The 20863-nt window shown below is 39.2% G+C and overlaps 1 protein-coding gene across 1 annotated transcript in view; it reads left to right on the top strand.

Moving 5' to 3' along the window:
* LOC114704983 (desmocollin-3-like) overlaps positions 1 to 17465 on the top strand; it is a 40439-nt gene extending 22974 nt beyond the window's left edge. Inside the window, 8 exon segments of the mRNA XM_028886539.2 lie at positions 168 to 353; positions 7355 to 7614; positions 7727 to 7869; positions 9359 to 9583; positions 12137 to 12361; positions 13846 to 13967; positions 14311 to 14565; positions 16554 to 17465. Coding sequence (XP_028742372.1) covers positions 168 to 353; positions 7355 to 7614; positions 7727 to 7869; positions 9359 to 9583; positions 12137 to 12361; positions 13846 to 13967; positions 14311 to 14565; positions 16554 to 16751 — 1614 coding nt within the window. The 3' untranslated portion in view covers positions 16752 to 17465.
* Positions 17466 to 20863: the final 3398 nt, after the last annotated feature.

Below are 20863 nucleotides of genomic sequence, written 5' to 3'. Positions count from 1 at the left end.
AAATATTTGTTGTCTTAAAGTTTCATGAAACAATACTATCTGTGATCGTGTTTTTAGGTAGTCTATGTAAACACCATGAAGGCAATTTCTTCTGGAAATTAGGAAACATTTTACTTTGTGAAAGTTCAATAGTAAGTAAATTTTTTAATGACTTTCTTTTCTTCCAGTATGAAACCTCTGTGGAGGAAAACACATACAATGTTGAAATCTTGCGCATACCTGTAGATGATAAGGACTTGATTAAGAGTGCCAACTGGAAGGCAAATTTTACCATCTTAAAAGGAAATGAAAATGGGCGCTTCAAAATCACAACAGACCCAGCGACTAATGAGGGTGTTCTATGTGTTGTGAAGGTAACTAGTTAATGAATAAGAACTTTATGCCAGTTAGTATTTTCATCAGCTAGACAGTTTCTAATCCTATCCTAGTTAAGCTGAAAGAGAACTGGTTAGTCTGATGGTTCCCATGTGACTCCTCTTTCTTTTCTCTTGTGTATGTCAGAATACTGTTATAGAGATCTCTATGTCTCCAGTGGCATCCCGCCTACATATAGAGAACCCTATTTCTTAAGCTCTTAACACAACTTTGCACAAGTCATTTTCTTTACAACCCACATCCTTGGGTCTGGGTCTATGTCTATAAGAGATACACATTTCTTTTTTGGAAAATGCTTCTGTGTCCATTTGTGACTTATGTGCTTTAGTGGGTATTCCCAATGTAACTTAGAAACCCCATATTCTTCTCATTCTCTCTAGGATATATTCCTGGTATTTTATCCCTAGTAGACAATACCTATGGTAAACAAAGTATTACATAAGACAGCACTGAATGGACATATTTTTATTGTATATATTATAATTTGATTGTATGCTATATTTTTGGTCTCAAGTCATAAGGGCAGGAAGGTCTTTGTTTGACGTGAACATTTGTTTTTCTATTTCTAGCCTTGAATAAAAAGATAATAGTGTCCTGTGGGCAGGTATTATGTCTATTCACTGAGTAAGGGCCACTTACCTATTGATGAGAATATAGTATAACCTTGCTGGTTTTAGTTGTTTTCCTATGTGAGAGGTCTAAGGGATTGTATGTCAAGGCCTGGAAAGTTCTGTCCAAACAGGAATAGCCAGACATACAATCTCCATATCAAATGTCTGTTTCAGCATGTCTCTGCTCTGTCTCTGGCTCACATTTTCTGAATTTCAGATGTGTAGAGTAGAAATTTTCCTTCCCAGCAAACCTTGAAATGTATTTATTTCCATTATTTACAACATGAAAATTTCAATTATATTTATCATTAATATGCAAATTCATAGAGTTTTAAATTGAGCAAATTTATATTCCTACATCTAGCAAAAACATGTAGGAGTTAAAAAATAAACAGTAGTTATGAACTATGCATATTATTGTGACAGGTAATGGATGAGACATATGTATTAATTAATCTTAGATGTTGCTTCTTTAGGATAAGGTATTAATATCCCCAACTTATAGTAATAGTAATAGATAATAATAATAATAAGTAACTTGATGGTATGGAGGTAAATCAGTTCCTGAAAGGCAAATAGTAATTATCCATCCTGGAGTGAAAATCTAGTTTATAACATTCCCACATCGGTGACCTTTCCATGACACCATGCTCCAGTAAGCTCACTCAGCAGAGTGTTCACATCCTAGTGACTGTTTGCAGCCTCTTCTTACAGAGTGCTGTTATATTTTCATGTCCATATCTGGTAAAGCAATGCTGGCAGTAGATTGTTATTTACTAAATGACAGGCATACTGTGAGCTATCTCACTTAATTGACTTAAGTGAGAATAGACTATTTGTTATTTAACTTAACAATCAATAAATGTACTACTTACTTTAATTTGATTTTAATAAGTAGATTTTTCATACATTTATTTATTTATTTTTTAAAGATTTATTTATTTATTATGTATACAGCATATATGACTGCAGGCCAGAAGAGGGCACCAGATCTCATTACAGATGGTTGTGAGCCACCATGTGGTTGCTGGGAATTGAACTCAAGACCTCTGGAAGAGCAGTCAGTGCTCTTAACCTCTGAGCCATCTCTCCAGCCCTCATACATTTATTTTAAAACTAAAAATATGTAATGAAATTTCCTGCTTCTTTCTCAGAAATTCTGTTCTCCTAGAAGAATCAGTAAGCATTGCCAGCTTCTCATTTAATGTTTCAAAGGTATCACACACACACACACACACACACACACACACACACACACACACACACACAAGCATGCACACACGCACACACACATGCACATGTGCTTAAGCAGTCTTACTAATATGTGGTATTTTGAACAAAGTTCCGCTTCTCTTAGCATATTGCTGAGATTAAAACACTGCTATCTGTAAATTTTTATGTAGTTTTAAAACCTGTTCCACTTCTATGGAAGTATAAGCCATGCATTATACAAAAATTATCTCTGAAACCATTACCATATTGGACATAAACAGTTCTTCATCTTGAGAACTCTATGGTATAGATATTTTAGTGTATCCATGGCATGAGTATAAGCTGCACCACACTAGAGGAAATCTTTTTGTGATTTGAAAGTATACTAAAGCAAATAAGCTTGGGGTGTGTGTGTGTGTTTGTGTGTGTGTGTTTGTATTTTGTTACACATATGTGTGCAGACACACATGTGTAATTTTACAATGCAGGATAGTTCCTAGAAGAGGTGATGCTTAATCAAAAGAGTGTGACTCTTCCTGTGTGGCAATTGTGTTTAATATGTTTTTCCAATTTAATATGTCTAGGATTTGCATTCCTATTTGCAACTGAAATTTGTCTACAGTTCTTGCCTTTTACGTAGTTGTTGCTAAGCTTCATTATCAATTTTATTCTTGATTTGTAGTAGTTTATAGGTGTAGGTGAGATGGCTGAGTGAGTAAACTTGCTTGATTTTCAAGCAAGAGGACCTGAGTCTGAATCCCCAACCCCTGTGTGGAAAGCTTAGCATGGCTGAGTATGCCTATAACGCAGTACATGGGAGTGGAGATGGGTGGATCCTGAGAGCTAGCTGGCTAGCCAGCCTTGACGAAATGATGACCCTCTGGTCAGTAAGAGATACTATCTCAAATCAACAAGGTGGATAGTGATAGAGGAAACCTCCAGAAATCCATCCTTCTCTGGTTTCCAAACCTGTATGTGTGTACATGCACCTGTATACTTAGGTAAATAACACACACACACACACACACACACACACACACACACACAAATAATTTATATTTTTCTTTTCCTGTGCTAGAGAGTAGAAAAACAGCACCATTGAACTTAGATATTTATTTGATTTTCATAACCCGGGATGGTTATTTCTAATATTATTTCTAATTTTTTAATAAGGAGACTAAGTCAAAGAGAAGTAACACTGTGGCTCACATAAGGAGGCTAGGTAGCTTGTGCCCTACATGCACCAACAGCTGATTGTCTACCCCTCCCAGGACAGGAAACCCTGCCCACTGAGCCACAGTGCTAATGCACATCCACCTCATGCAACACCTTTACTGTCCCAGGCTGCTCTTGCTCTTCCAGCTTCATGTCGTTTGGCCATGTTCTCTTTATCTTTGAGTTATCTGGCTTGATAAAGTATGTTTTCATTGACATTAAAGGATCTTCTCGTATTGGAATATTAATTAGGTTCTACATCTCTGAGTTCACTTTTAAAATTATCTCTTTTGTCTTAACTCCTATGTTGATATTACCTCTTTTTGTTCTAAATTTTTATCAGTGCAATTTGTATCTCTCTTGTCAAATTCTCCCTTCTACTTTCTTTTTTCAAAATCTTAGAAAACTGAATTTATCACAGTATTTCATAGTAGAAACACTTATCTTGAAAGGAGGCTTTTTTTTTTTTTTTTCTTTTTTTCCCCTAGAAGAAGACTTGTGCAGCTATGGCCTTAGGTACCTTTTAACCTCAATGAAAGGTCTACCTTTTATAAATCCAACACACTGAACACAGAATTTGGAATTCACCTCTGCTAGGTAGACCGTATTTCAAAGAGTAGTCTTCCTTGCAAGTTGAAGAAGTTGGATTTTTGTTTGTTTGTTTTATTCCGGTTTGTTTGCCTGTTTGTTTTCTAAAGAGAAAGAAAGACATGGAGTTGGTCAGTTGGGGAGGTAGGGAGGATGTGGGAGGAGTTGAGAGATGGGAAACAGTGACTGTAGTTTATTGTATGGAATATATATATTTCATTTCTCATAGCCTTGTTCTTCTTTGTTAGTTAGAATCATATACTAGAAATATACTTTAATCCTTCTTTTATACCTGGAAGGGCTGAATAGTTAGTAGACTGAATCAAGAATTACTTGGGCATATTTCTCTAAGTTGTCTAGAGCTTGCCAACTTGTCTTGATCCATGTAACTTTAAGTGGAAAAATTATAGATCTTAGCCATTATTATATGGATGGTGTTGAATTTCACCTCCATGACTTTCTAGAGAGTTTGTTAGCACTTCTAAGCACATGTGGGATGTTTTTGAGTACATTTTTAATGTAATGAAGCAAAAGCATGCCTTAGTCTGAAGAGAACTTGCATTCCTTACCTCTTTAACTTGGAGCCCAGAGAGCTGGCAGGAAGATACTGTGAGGCTCTAGGAAGCTGCCGTGGATCTTACAGCTCTATTCAGCCAGAACTGCAAAGGTTACCTGCATGTCCTTCACTTTCTCATTGCCCACAGTTGTCCTTGTCTCTGTATGGCTGCCCCAGCATATGATTTGTGACATGGTCCTTGGTAGCAGCAAACAAATGGGTCTTCATAGTTCTTTCTTGTTGTTTCCTGTGATAGTCATAAAAAAAAATCTTTATTTGCATGCTATAAGTTCTAAGATTCATCAATGTTTTTGGTTTTTTAGAGGATGTATGGTATTTGTTTCTCAATCTATTGATATCTAGGTGTGAGGACAGTATGAAAAAAATTTTATCTATCTGTCTATCTATCTATCTATCTATCTATCTATCTATCTATCTATCTATCTATCCCCTCATGTATGTAGTGGTCCCATGAAGGCTAGAAGGGGCTGTCAGATCCCCTGGAACTAGAATTACAGGTGGTTAGCTATGAGCTGTGAGCTGCCTGTCAAGGATGCTAGGAGCAAAATTCCAATTCTCTGGGACAGCTGCAAGCATTCTTAACCACCAAGCCATCTCTCTGGTCCCTCATGTATATGTTTTGATTTTGTTTACCATTCAGCAAGTGACTATTTTGGTCAGTAGAAAGACAATCAGAGAAAACATCTTGTGATTTCCTTCACAGTAGAGTGGAAAATAGTGTTTTATGGATTTTGCTGGCGTTTTCTGTGTAAAAATCTGGAGGTTGATGAACAGAATTAATTGATTTAGTGATGTGGAGATATTAAAATGTGCCCATTAAGGAAATGGTCTGAGTCCAAGCCACCTGGTTTCAAACTCTTGTCCAAACAAAATCTTTTGACTTTAGCAAAGCCAGTTTCTCTTCCTATGCTCCAGACTGCTGGCGTGTAAACTGGGGATAATGGGAATTCCTTCTGCACACAGATGTGAGGACTCAGGGAATTTACACTCACTGCTTAAAGCTGTGTTGGATATGAGCAGTGATCACCATGGAGTTCACCATGTTGATACTCTTCTGAATTTCTGTTGTGAGAAGTACATGTGGTAAATGACAGACAGGGCCAAAGTACTAGTCTTAAATTATCATGAATATAATTTTTCTAACAGAAGATAGTGTTACATCATTCAGGAAGGAATCTTGAAGTGGATTTCTAAGAAGAAATGAGATCCTCGGTCGATTTTGCTTCAAAAAAGTCAGCCTAGAGATGGCTCAATTAGATGTCCTGTATAAGGGTACTTAAAGTAGATATTTGGGAGCTGAGTGAGGGCATACACACCAATAGTCCCAGCACTTTCAAGGGTGAGAAAAGAGGGTCATCATCATCACAGGTTTAAGCTCCCTGGCTTGGACAACACAATGAGTTTCAAGGTTGGCCTGGGCTGTAGAGTAAGATTCAGTTTAAATCATACAAAGATGAAAATAAACAATGACAGAAACAAACCAACCAGATTCCCAGAACCCTACGAAAAGAAAACAGTCATAAAGTAAATAAAATACTTTCACCTTTTGAATTTTGTTGAAGTTACCATCCAATTTTAAAAAATTTGTCAAATGCCAAGATCAGTTGGCCCCAATCTCAACCTCTTAAGACACTGACATAACTCTGCAATACTTCTAGGTTGAGAATAAATTTTCTTAAAAGAATGAAAAAAATTGTTGAGGGATTTCTTTCCCGTGGCTTTGTAAATTCATCTGTGGAGGTTTTGAAGGTGACCCTTTGTAAAGCCTGGTTAGCACAGATCATAGCTCTAGCAAGGAAGAGAAGTCCCTGTTAACAAAACATGAGCATGATTTTATTATGCAGTTTTGGCCTGAATGATAAAAATGTCCAGCTACTTGAAATACCAAATAATGGCTTACTGAGGGTCTGAGGATTTCGCTACGTCTGGCATGGGATATCTGAGGGAAAAAAAATCTACGTTCACTATGCTCTTATGTCTGTTAACTTTATTCCTCTAAGACAAATTCCATCTATTCAGCTACAGCTCTCTCAGGCATTCAGGACAAGAATAAATCTAGGTACACCAAGCTCTTTATCCCTCTACTTTATTTCTCTGGGATGAAATCCTGTCTACATAGCTTCAGTTCTGTCCTGTCCTCTTTGCCTCTCTTTTACTGTTCCCTCAAAGTCCTGCTAACAACTAAGCTTCTATGCTTTTCACCTCATCTTTATCCTCTGTTTCTTCTCCCTCTATCTCTACCTGATCTCTACTCCTGGCTCAAGAGTTCTGCCTTACCATCTACATTACCTCTGTGTTCTCTTCTCCCTGGTCATGCTACTCTTTCTCCTCTACAGAAAGATATTAATCTCTTTTGTTCTTAGTCTATTACTCTAGAGAGCCACTAGGCCTGAAGGCAAGAGGGTGGTCTGAGCTTCATTAGCACAAGAAACAAAGCTATGTGTCTCCCACCAGCTTGTCTTTGCCTACATGACCTTATCCAAGTACTGGCAGGGAAATTAGTTACCTAGAAGTTCAGCAGGTCTGAGCAGCTGAATTGTTTGCCAATTCATTTGGGAATATTTGGGCATGAAAGAATTTCATAGCAGAAGACAGCTGGAATATTAAAGGCTAGATAGCACCAAATATTCATAATAAATGGCTTGCCTTTTGACAGACCTTTGGCCGGTCAAAGTATAGCTTTAATACACAGCTGAATCTCTATAATATATTCTTGTGGTCTGCCACAACAAATATACTCCACACTGAGCTGACATGCATATCCTTTATTTTAAAGCCACTAGATTATGAAGAAAACCGTCAAGTGACCCTAGAGATTGGAGTGAACAATGAAGCTCCATTCATCAGAGAAGTTGCAAGCCGAGTACCCACCATGAACCGGGCCTTGGTTACAGTTCATGTGAGGGATCAGGACGAGGGGCCAGAATGCAACCCCCCTGAGCAATATGTGCGGATCAAAGAAAACTCAGCAGTGGGGTCCAAGATCAATGGCTATAAGGCCTACGATCCTGAAACCAAGAAAAGCAATGGCTTAAGGTACATAAATCCAGCAACCATGTGCTAATGCAGTTGTCATAACTGAAACAGGTAACTTATTTTGAGATGTGTTCTGATGCCAAAGACTTAGACAATTTTATTTTATTAACAGGTATAAAAAGTTGCAGGATCCTAAAGAATGGGTCAGCATTGAAGAAGTTTCGGGGCTGCTCACCATATCAAAAGTCCTAGACAGAGAAGCCATGACTCCAAGAAATGACTTATATAATATTACAGTCATGGCAATAGACCAAGGTAACAAAGTTTTAATTAAGTATTTTATAATAGAATGGAAGAATAAATTGCAATTATTCTTGTGCAGAAATAATCTATGGTAACTATACATAATTCTTGAAAATTATCTGGTAGACCAGTATCTCTCTTGTTGTCCTACAAGATGACTTTGGTGAGAAGATACTCTTTATTTCTGGTTTTGTCAGTTTAGTTTCTGATAAGGTGGTATTATTTAGCCAAAGCTGCTTTTGAATTCACCGTGTAGCCAAGGATGACCTTTATTAATCCTGTTCTTCCTGCCTCAGCATACTGAGTGCTTTGGTTATAGGCTTACACCTCCACACTCAGAAAGATGCTTTTGTTGTTGTTGACATGGTCTTACTCTGTAGTCCAAGATGACCTCAAACCCACCATGTAACTAAGGCTGGTCTTGAAGCTGTGGCAATTCTCCTGCCTTAGCTTCCCCTGTGCTGGGTTTATAGGCGTGAGCCATTATGCTTAGCTAGATAACACATCTCTTATGTATCTTTATGGTCCATCTGTAGGAACTTAGTTCTTGCACCACTTCGTGGTAAAGGTCAATGACCAAACCTAACCATAAGACTATGCAATGGTCTCCTCAGACTCCTCCAGGTATCTTTGTGTCACTTTACCTAGGGGTTTTTACTCATTCAGGTGACTATTAAATGCTTCTAAACTTGAATTCTGGTTTTAAAGTAAATTTCCTCTACCTGTGGTTTAATTTAAATAATAATAATTTCAACGTGTAAACATTATCTTATACTCACTGAATTAGAACCTCTGGCTGTGAAGTCTGGATTTAATATATTGAAGCCTCCTTATGGGAGCCCAAGAAAGGAAAGTTTGCAACTCAGCATTTGTTTCTATTATTTATAGTAACTCAGGCAAAAGGTTTGTTGAAACTTGTATCTGATATTATCAGCTGCAGGAACCATATTAGATAATCTGTAGCTTTCTTCATATTCATTCATATTCTTATTTACTATTCATCAAATAAGCAAAGATTATGTTTTCAGGAAATATAGATTCTAGCTGTATCACTGATGGGTATATACCTGCAGGACTCTAAGTCAACATACCTCAAAGCAACCCATGTATCATATTCATTGCTGCATAAGAGCTGAGAAATAGAACCAGTTTAAATGCAAGGAAAAATAAAGAAAACATGGTACATATACACAATGACATTTCATGTCTCTGTAAAGAAAAATGAAATAGTGACATTTGCAGGAAATAGACACAACTAAAGATCATTATGTTAAGAGAAACAAGCTAGACTCAGAAAGACAAATGACACATGTTTTCTCTCATGTGTAGGACCTAGACTTAAAATTTATATTTATGTGTGTATGTATGTATGTATGTATGTATGTATGTATGTATGTATATGTGTGTGTGTGTGTGTGTGTGTGTGTGTGTGTTGAAATTTAATTTCCTCTTTGGATACTCTGAGATAACTGCACTCAACCTTGTCCCTTTCTCTTCTCAGAGGGCAAATCATGCACAGGAACACTTGCAGTGAACATTGAGGATGTGAATGACAATGCACCAGTGATACTTCAAGACTATCTTGTTATCTGCAAGCCAAAGATGGGGTATACGGAAATTTCAGCTGTGGATGCTGATGAGCCTGTCAACGGCCCTCCCTTTCAGTTCAACTTGGCAAGCTCTTCTCCAGAAGTCAACAGAATCTGGACCATCAACCGAGTTAATGGTATTCCAGAAAAATAATGATTCATATGATTTGAAGTAGCAAATTAAGTACTGGAGGGTTTGCATGTTAATTTACATAAAGTGTGATGCAAAAGTTTAGGATATTAAATTAGCCTTTTCCAATGCACGTGCCTGTGTGTGCATGTATAAGTGTATGTGCATGTGTAATCGTCTATCTATAGTGTTTGTTTGTGTGTGTGTGTGTGCGTGTGTGCACCATGTGTGTGCATGTCCATAGAGGCTAAAAGAGGGTGTCATATTGTCAGATTTCCTGAAGCTGGAGTTATAGAAAGTTGTGAGCTGTCCAATATAGCTGAAAAATGAACTCTGGCCCCCAGAAAAAGTAGTAAGTGTTTTCAACCATGGAGCTATCTCTTTAGCTCCTAATACCATGTTCTTTCATGCTACTAAGTTTTATATGTGCTGTCCATTCTGTCCTAGAAAAATCACCCTCACTGTGTCTTAGTTTCATACTTAAAATGTATGCATTACCTACTATTGGTCAGATAAGCTGCACATCCTGAGTATATGTATAGGGATGGGCCAGGGAGGCACTACCTCAGGTCAGCTACTAGACCTCTGAGAACTCATCCCAGAAGTATAAGGAGGAACATGTGACCTTTTGCATCACATGTTAATCACACCTCACACCTTGTATGACTGCTGTTTACCAACTGTCTTTTCTCACAGCATTCTTAATCCATATTCTCACTTTCAGCACTGAGCCCAGTGACTAGCAGCTAATAACTGCTTAAAAAGTGATTGCTTAGTCAATGTTTTGATTAAAGAATATGCGTATGGGAAAAAAACACAATAGGGAAATGAATAATTTGGCAGTATCTGGGTTTAGAAGATTTTCTCAGGAATTCTGAGTGTTCGGGTGTAAGGAAGGGTGAAGTTAGGTGGTGATGAGTCTTATGTGCCAAGCCGAGGAGACTGACCTTTGTATGGTAGGTGACAGTGGGGTATGCATTGAGACTGTGGAAAGGAGACCATTCTTCATCCAGATGTATGTCTTATACAGATGACAGTAGTGTCAGGAGATCATTGGAAGAGGGCAGGGCTGATTGATGAGGAAAATCCAAGGTTGTTGCACTATTACAAATATATGACATAGCTATGGCTTGGCCAGCCATCTTGGAAAAGGTCAGTGATTTGCACAATCTCCCTTTAGACACTGGTGATGCTGAAGTGTTCCAGTATAACCCAGGAACCATTCACAGGACTCTAGCAAGCTTTAGGGTATAAGGTGTAGCCAAATCCCCAAAGCTCTAACAGAAATTTAAGCTGTGCAAATTCCAGATGCTTTCTGGGCTGTATTTTGTGCCACTGTGACATCATTTTTGTCTGTTAGAGAAGCCCAAGGATGTAATAAATGCCCCTGAACATCTATAGAGCTTTGGTCAATTGAGAATAACATTATTCAAATACGCTATCAAGACCATTGTGGGAAGTTGACTATCATAGTTGATAGAAACAAAGTATTATGATGTAAATGGCCATGTTTTTATAACGGGAAGTAGTACAATTAGTTCTGTTAGGAAGATTATTTCCACATACAAGGCATTAATCATATAGAAAGTATTGAAATCATATAGAAAGTACTGAAAAAAAAGTATTTGAAACATTGCTTTTTCTGGAGGGTTAATGGACAGACTGTAGAAGGTAGATGACTTAAAGCATGAAAACTGAGAATGTTCTCTATTAAGGTATAGATTCTTAAATAGAATATGAGCTGGAATTAAGGAAAGATTTTGACCTCTACATTAATAGTCAACCTAGAATTCTTATTCTGTATCAATCAGGGGAAATTAGATATTGCTGGAATGTTGCTAGGTCATTTCAATACCAGATTATTATTGGTTATTATTATTATTATTATTATTATTATCATTATTATTTTGGCCTTTTGAAATAGGATCTTACTATGTAGCTCAGGCTAGCCTCAATTTCATTGTTCCCTTTTGGCCTCCTTAGTTTCAGATGCTAGAAATTCAGGTGTGCATTCCTTATCTGAATCCAAATTTATTCTTTAAGGCTGTCTTTCATAGAACTACAAAGAGAAACATGTCTAAGATAATATTAATTCCTGAAAGGGTGGAAGCATCAAGGCAGCCCCCTTTGCAGTTATTTTTTTATTTAGCAGGTGGGTATTTTACAATAAGAGTGGTGGAGTAGGTTCGTAAGAAAAAATAAGTAATCGTTAAAAATAGCACTGGGCTAGAGAGAGTTCAATTGATAAAGTGATTGTCATGCAAGTGTGGAGACCTGAGTTCAGTCCCCAGAGCCCACATGAAAACTCAGGGAAGGGTAGTACCTGTTTGTAATACTGTTGGTGCGGAGGAGGTAGGTCCCCATGCTTGGTGGCCAGCAAGCCTAGCTTAATCTGTAAGTACTGGGAAATGGGAGTTCTTGTCTCAAGAATCAAGGTGGTCAGTTCTTGGTGAATGATAGCTGAGGTTCTTATGGGATCTGTATGTGTGAGCACATGCATGTGTACAACTCTTCACCTGAAATCAATCAATCCAAATAAATCTTTTTGATTTTCTTAAAGACACAGCTGCCCGATTGTCCTATCGGAAAAATGCTGACGTTCAAGAATACACCATTCCTGTGAGTGTAAAAGACAGAGCAGGCCAATCCACGACCAAACTCTTGAGAGTCAACCTGTGTGACTGTACTCATCCTAGCCAGTGTATGGCCAGGTCAAGGAGTTCAGGGGTCACCTTGGGGAAGTGGGCCATCCTTGCCATCTTGTTGGGCATCGCACTGCTATTTTGTAAGTACTTTCGCTCACTTGAAGTTAAAATGCAAAATGAAAGATCTGAGTGTCAGAAAGGATCTTGGGAAGTCAATACAGACAAGCATCTACCAGGGGCGAGTTCCTTTTACAAGCTGCCTTTGTAGTCTATGATAGCCGACTTGTGCTTCAATAGTCACTATTTGAGGGAACAAGAGCCTTTCTGAGACAGGTTTCACCCTTGGACAAAATTGTTAAACAGTCTTTAGTTTACTTAATTCTGCTTCCTTTTTCTCATTTATGGGGGCAATGGTGGTAACCTACTCTTTGCAGTCCAATGAGTTCACTGATAAGAAATTATCAGATATGAACATCTAAATGTCTAACATACATTTATTATTTTTTCAAGCCCCCAAAATAAATATATCTTGAACACCTACTAAATTTCAGAAAATTGTACTAGGTAGACTCGGTAATCTCAGTAAAAAACTGTGTGAGGTCATCGGTCCCTGAGAATATGTGTGCGAAAGGCATCGCTGTGTTCCCTCAGCACTTCAAATCTGCACGCTAAAATTTGAGTTTCTTGTAATTATTGTGTTTGCATATTTTTTGGTTTGGTTTTGTTGTTGTTTTGTTCATTTTTGAGACAGGGTCTCACTATACAGCTCTGGCTACCTTCAAACTCATGTATGTAGACCATGCTGGCCTTGAACTCATAAAGATTTTCCTGCCTCTGCCTCTCAAGTTCTGGGATTAAAACAGCTTCCTATAATTTTCATATCATGAATTATTGCTACTTTTTTCTTTCAACAACTTAAAGGCTTAAAAAATCTTAGGTCAGGCAGAGCCAGGAGGATCTCTGTGAGTTCGAGGCCAGCCTGGACTACCAAGTGAGTTCCAGGAGAGGTGCAAAGCTTCACAGAGAAACCCTGTCTCAAAAAACAAACAAACAAACAAAAATCTTAGGTCATGGGTCATACACAAACATGTGGTGGGCTTGAAGAGCAGCTGTGGTTTGCCAGTGTGCTAGCTAGCCATTCTTCTGGACTACTGTAAATCGCTGGTTTAGCAATCATATTATCTTAAGTCTCCTACTTTTATGATGTAGGATAAAAGTCTAAATAAGATACAAAATGTGCTTAATGTGCTTAATTATGTTTATTGGAGACAAATCTGTTCTGAGAAAAGTTATTTTTTTTAATTTTAATTTTTATTTTTCAATTGGCAAACTGATCATTTGGGAAAAAGTAAATATCTTCAATGTTTGACTTAAATAAATGTTAGAGACTTTTAAGATCTACAGTTGAACTCATGATTCTAAACACTTTCACGTGTGATTATTGCATACTTTAAATTGTGCCAGTGAATTTCACAAGACCAAGATAACTCGACAGAAGCACAATTCAATGTTCTTATTGTCTTCCTGTGGCCCAAGGCATAAGCCATAAAGGATGGTCACTTTTGTATGTCTGATAAATTAAGTATGTTCTTTTAAAAATACATCTCTCCTTATTTTTACTCAGCGGTGCTGCTGACTTTAGTATGTGGAGTTGTTACTGCCCGGAAAGGAAAGCATTTTCCTGAAGATTTAGCCCAGCAAAACTTAATTATATCAAACACTGAAGCACCTGGAGATGATAGGGTGGTAAGTAATTTCTTTGGTGAATAATTATTTCTGTAGTTTTAAAATCCATCTCTGTGATGGTATTTGGGAGTCTGTTTATATTTGTAAATAGTTGGAATCTTGTAAATTGCAAATCTTCCATCTGCCAGTGTTCCAGAGCTTCTAGAGTGGTTCTTAATGAACTTAATAAAACAAGTTTACCTTCCAGTTCTATTTTTCCCACTCTTTGATAGTATTAATTCAAGCTTAGTCTTTGATGCTGTGGATTGATGACAACATCATCACTCTGACTGCTTTCTGCAATGTGTGAAATTCTCTGACAACCCCCACCCACCCACTGTTGTCTTGTTTTATTATAATGTAGTGCTCTGCCAATGGATTCACCACCCAGACTGCCAACAACTCCAGCCAAGGCCTCTGTGGGACAATGGGATCGGGAATGAGAAATGGTGGGCAGGAGACAATTGAGATGATGAAGGGGCACCAGACCTTAGACTCCTGCCGTGTGGCTGGGCATCACCACACGCTGGATTCCTGCAGAGGTGGACACATGGAGAGCGACAATTGCAGATACACTTACTCAGAGTGGCACAGTTTCACTCAGCCCCGCCTCGGCGAAGTGAGTGTCCCGAGATGCTTTCCTCGGAAGCAGAGAACAATAGAACACTGATGAAAATGTACATTTCCAGAAACTGCTTTGCCACGGTGTTTTATGTGCCTTCTCTTGTTAGTTCTGGTCATTTAGATAATGCTTTGAATTTGTTATATTTAATTTTTAAATATTTTGATCCCTCTGTCACACTCAGTTTCTAGAATCTTATGAGGACCAGAGGCTCCTAATATCTGTCCCCAAAGATTCATTTTTAGGTGTACATCTATCTTATAACCCCCTGTGATAAAAAAAAAATCAAGAATGTGAGATAAATTCTAGTTCCTCACAAATACATATTTTCCACATCAGACTTGTATTTTGCTGTGAAAACATAAACATCTGAATGCAGTTTTAGGTTAAAGATTAATATGCTTTACTTAGGCTATACATTTTTTTTTTACTTATTTTATTTTTCTACTTTATTCTAAATGGGCTAGTTATTGTTACACATATTTATAGGTTGTGGTGAGTGGTCACATAGATATGCAATGTAGAATGTTTAAAGAATCCAGTGTGTGAAGACATTTGAAATTTATTCTTAGGAATTTTGAAAACTACAGCACACTATCATATGAATTATTTCCAATACATAAGGCATACTGTGCAAATATAAAGTGTCTCATCTAGAGAGAAGCAATGCTGTGAAAGAAAGGATTGAATGAGTGAATCTCAGTCCACATCAACATTGGAAAGCTTTTAGAAATACTAATTCCTTTGCTTCATTCTGGAGGATTTGAATTCCATTGGTGTGTGTGTGCACGTGCGTGCGAGCGTGCGTGCGTGCGTGCGTGTGTGTGTGTGTGTGTGTGTGTGTGTGTGTACAAAATTTCACATGTGATTTGTATGTGGGGCCAGGGTAAGGCATCCTGTTTGACCATTCTTGCTGGCACTGATTCCATATCTGTACCAGAGGGCATTGGTGCCTTTGTGGCAAACACTGTACCAGTCACGGTTAGTTCTCTGCTGGTCAGAACATGAGCAGGATTCTAGAAGAGGGCCCTTGGTTACTGCATGTCCATAGCATTTGTTTTGTTTCTGTTTGTCATAGTCAGGTGTTTACCTGTTTTATATTTGAAGACAGCAATCACGTAAGATCACGGGAGGGACAGAGGTCCAGACGCTCCCTTAGGAATGCCCTGCAGTGCCGTAACTGGTCATGGGAGGTGTGGGTAGCAGCTGGCCACCAGCTGAGGGTTAGCAGAGGACTGCACAGCCAGGTCAGCAAAGGGAGCCTTAAGTTTGGAAGACAGACCAGCAGGACACAGCCCCGTGGCCAGAGTGATCAAAGGCTTGGCTGCTCACAACCAAAGCACAGTTTCTGCAGTGTGAGTTAAGCTGATGATTTTAATTTCAGTGATTTTCTAGGGATATATCTCTGCTTTTTGGCTACTTTGGAGTGCAGTAATTTTTTAAATATATTTTGTCATTGCACACAATAGAGGTTTAGTTTATATTCACTGTACACTGATGGGCTTAAGAAGTTGCTTTCATGCATTGCATTTCCATCATTAGTTTCCAAATTAACAAAGTGATATTTGAGGAGAATGCAACTTAAAGTAACACAAGTTAGTAAACGAAAGTTACTTAAAACTAGGAGCATTCAATATCCACATACAAACTCCAACCACTTGGCATATATTGTCTCCATTTTGTGAACTGACCTCAACTATAGACATAACATTTGGGTATAAATATTTCATGATGACTTAAATGTACTTAGAAATTGCATTTGTAGACCTATTTTATATTTTTATGGATTATTAAAAATGCAAACTATACTGATTTATGATATGGCTGTAATAGAGACCAATCATGTGCATTTTTTGTGTGTAGGACTCCATTAGAGGACACACTGGTTAAAAATTAAACATAAAAGGTAAATAAAATAAATTTTCTGTTCATATATTAAAGTTGTTTAAAGAAATAATACAATCCCTCTTTTTTGGACTTTACAGAAATTGCATGCTTGTAATCAGAATGAAGACCACATCCCATCCCAAGACTACGTCCTCACCTATAACTACGAAGGCAGAGGATCTCCAGCAGGGTCTGTAGGCTGCTGCAGTGAAAAGCAGGAAGAAGAGGGACTCGACTTTCTAAACAACTTGGAACCCAAATTTCTTACATTGGCAGAAACATGCACAAAGAGATAACAGCACAAGGTTACAATTCAACATGGCCTTAGCGGTTACTCCAGAAGTTTGAACCAACGATACTGTAAAACAGAGTCACTACTTATACAAAATGGTCTTGAGTTATATTGGCTTGTGATATTCTGACTTTAGTCTAGTGTGAAATTGACACATATTCAAGAGAAACCATTTGCTCAATTCTGATCTTTTGCAGGCTGGCTGTGTGCTGTGTGTGACATTCTTGCAGTGCTCAGCAGGGGCAGTGGGCTGCGGTTCCTGGTCTGTCCCTGGTCATGACATGGGTGCGGTGCATATGTCTCCACTGAGTGTTCCTAAGATACAACCACATTGTGAGTCCAGGAGTGTATGCACATATAATGGACTTTTCTACATCTTACAGCCTTCCCCCTACCAATTTGTATCGTTAAAGTGGTTTGTTGCTGACCATTTTTCAAAAAGTACAAGGATTAAAATAGAGAACCAGCAAAGCTCATGCTGTAGTCCTAGAGTTAGCCAAGGGTCTGTGAAGGACCTGCCCTGCCCTGAAGATATTTTTCTAACAAAAGAATCAGGTAAAATATTAGTCTACAAATGGCTCAGTTGTAGCAATTCATGTCACCACACACTCCTAAGGATGGCTTAGGAATCAAGCCAAGCATTAAGTAACATGATTTGAAGAATGTTTCAGGACAGAAATGTTAATACAAATTACATAAAACTTTTGTAAAGCTCGGACTTGCCTCTCTCTGATTTCACTATCAAATACTTTATTGGACTTTGGAAGCAGTATTTGATTTGGCAAGCTAGCCTGTGGTGCAGGGCAGCGATTTCTTTATTTCAGCACAGTCTGAAGCCAGTGAGTATTTCTACAAAAGTGCGCACCAGAGCGGCATATTTACAATGCAACTTAAACCAAGAGGAAAATGGAAATATTGAAAATAAGGCTGGGTGTGGCTCATCTTGTAACAGGAAATTGGGGCTTTAAAGGGGCAGACTTCCTCTTGCCTGGTCACGGTGCATTGTGTGACACCTGAAGGTGTCAGCTCAGCCTGCTTGTGTAATTTGTTTCAATTTAGAAATGTATAATCTAGTTTTAGTGGGAAAGAAAGAGAAAGGCACGTGGAAAAATGGATTCACTTCTCAGAATATGTAAAGATTTGTACATTCAAATATTAGAAGCCCACTACAGGATCCACCCCCTTGCCCCTTACATTGCTGGGACCCTCAGGAATGTACAGAAATGACATGGTTTTCTTGGGACCTAGTGCTGATCTCTGCTGAAGTTACATCCATCCTTCATCATCCCCCCACCTTTACTTTGTCTTCTACTTTTCTTCTCTCTTCCTCCTCCTCTTCATTTATATTATTTGGGGGGGGCAGTATCTCTACATACCCCGGGGTGGCCTCAAACTCACAATCCTCCTGCCCCAGCCTCTGCATACTAGAATTACAGGCAGATACCATCACTCTTGCTTTTGATGCAGAGCTAATTGACACTGTCTTTTAAGTTTGGAGGCTTTGTGGTGCTGGGAGGCAAAGCTTCCCGAAAGCAGATACTGGGGACCAAGTGTTGCTGTCCTTAGAGCCACAGACTCCTGGGCTCTTCCCCACACTCCAGCCACAGCTGCAGCTTCCTTCCTTCCTTCCTTCCTTCCTTCCTTCCTTCCTTCCTTCCTTCCTTCCTTCCTTCCTTCCTCTCTCTCTTCCTTCTCTCTCTCTCTTCTTTTCTTTCCCCACACTCCAGCCACAGCTGCAGCTTCCTTCCTTCCTTCCTTCCTTCCTTCCTTCCTTCCTTCCTTCCTTCCTTCCTTCCTTCCTTCCTTCCTTCCTTTCTTTTTTGTTGTTTGTTTTTCGAGACAGGGTTTCTCCGTGTATTTTGGTGCCTGTCCTGTAACTCGCTCTGTAGACCAGGCTGGCCTCGAACTCACAGAGATCTACCTGGCTCTGCCTCCCGAGTGCTGGGATTAAAGGCGTGGGCCACCACTGCCCGGCTGAGCTGCAGCTTTCTTGACAGCACCCACTGACACCCTATTTGGGAGGTCTGGCACCAGTCCAGAAGCTCAGCCTGCCTCCTGGGTTCCTTTTCCTGCCTGCCAGAGCTGTTCCAAAGAACTCCAGCAGATCCACTTAGATGGCAAACCTTCTAGAAACTCAATCATCCTTCAGGGTGAGTTAACTTTTTATCAGTTTGCTTTGTTAGGGGGAATTTATCATGACAGAAGAAACAGGAATTTAGGATCCATGGGAGAAAGATGAAACTGTCACTTAGGGAGGACAAGCTGATGGAGCATGTAGTGTTCAGAGACCGACAAACAAGCAGACCAGTTGGGAAGGCCAAGGAGTGAAGCCAGCCGACCTGTGAACAGCAGTGAAGGTGGCCTTAGATGCTCTTGGCGTTCTCCTGGGCCTCACCCTGCATTTTCTTCTTGCTCAAACCAAAAGAGCTGCCCTTTAGTTTGGTGAAGTATCAGGCAAGCCATTTTTAAGACCTCTTCTTATTTGGAATATGAAATCAGGAAAGAGGTCTGCGAAGGGAGGTGTAGTTCAGTCACCTGCATGCCTGCCTGGCTTGCTCGAAGTCAGCCCAGGATTTGATTCCAAGCACCTTGTAAAACAAACAAGCATGGTTCCAGAACTTGAGAGGTGGAACAGGAGGATCAAGGAAGTTCAGGGTTCTCCATAGCTATGTGAGGAGCTGGAGGCCAGCTGGGACTACATGTGGTGAGTCTTTGGATGGGCCAGAACTGCTGTGCCAAATAAACCCAGCCTCAGCAAGAAAGCCTTAGCCCTTCTCCAGCAATGCTGAGGTCCTCAATTACACGTGCATCTAACTTTACACTTTTCATTTTATCCTGAGAGTCATTTTCTTGGTATACTTCTGAAATTGTCAGGTTTTTTTTTTGTTGTTGTTGTTGTTGTTCACAGCATCATAGAATATTATTCTTTTCTCACATGCATAAGGTGAAAATTGTGCTATTTTAGTGTGTAAGAAAAACAGCTTGCTTTTTTTTAAAATGCTTTTATCCCCTACCCCCGGGTTTTATGTAAATGTACAGACTATTTTTTCTTACATTTATAAAGAAGCAGTTAACTATCAAAAGAGCAATTGAAGTTTATTTTTCAATGTTTTAAACAACTTTAATTTGATGATTAAATTGCTTTTGAAACATGTCAGATTAAAAATAAACACCCATTGAATGTGTAAAATAATACTTCTTGATAAGGAATATAATAAAGCAATGCTAAACTGGTTTCCTCTCTTTGCTGTGTGTAGAGACTAAATGATTGAAGGTGGTAACAGTGCAACCTTGAAACACTGAGGTTTTTGTTTTGTTTTGTTTTTGTTTTTCGAGACAGGGTTTCTCTGTGTAGCTTTGTAGACCAGGCTGGCTTCAAACTCAGAGATCCTCCTGCCTCTGCCTCCCGAGTGCTGGGATTAAAGGCGTGCGCCACCACCGCCTGGGTTTTGGGCTAGCAAGAAAATGGAAATACTCCACAGCACGTTTGCTATGTAGTGGGGAATATTTTAGAGAATAGGTCACTGGCAAATTGTCAACATCATTAGGACGTACTGGGTTCAGGATGCCATTTTTGAGGCTCACCTCTCCAGATGAGGGCTGTCTGGAAAAAATCATAATGTAGATGTGAATGCAGTGCTGACATGCTGGTAAGGGACTTGACATTGGGGACCAGTAATTGCTCTGATTGGCTGAGCCTTAGCTCCAGCCCCTTTTAGCACTGGCCATAAAAATTTTAATAGGAGAATAAAGGGGGCAGTGTTTCTGTGACAATCATGGAATGCACTGGCATTCTGTCTACCCATCACACACAGACGCTACTAGGAAATAGGAATCTGAGAGGCCAGTTTTTTCCCAGTGTGATTACTGCTTTGTTTTCTGGTGAGGTGCGTTCCTCCTGAGTCCTCCTGGCAGGAGAGGCTGGTGCTCCGCTTTTACCAGAGGCTCCCTCTTCCCACAGCTCCTTTTCAAGTATCTGTGAGGGAGCATGGGACACACCAGGCAATGGCTCAGACCTCTCCCGTTCTCAAGAACCAGACAGGATGAGCTCACTGACCGTGCGAGGATGCTAGGTTTTACTTTATTTATTTTAAAAATATTTATTTTATCTGTATG

The sequence above is a fragment of the Peromyscus leucopus genome, chromosome 19 (assembly GCF_004664715.2).
Source record: "Peromyscus leucopus breed LL Stock chromosome 19, UCI_PerLeu_2.1, whole genome shotgun sequence".
Lineage (NCBI taxonomy): Eukaryota > Metazoa > Chordata > Mammalia > Rodentia > Cricetidae > Peromyscus > Peromyscus leucopus.
The sequence above is the reverse complement of the archived record's forward strand: the minus strand, read 5'-3'. Positions and strand labels throughout refer to the sequence as shown.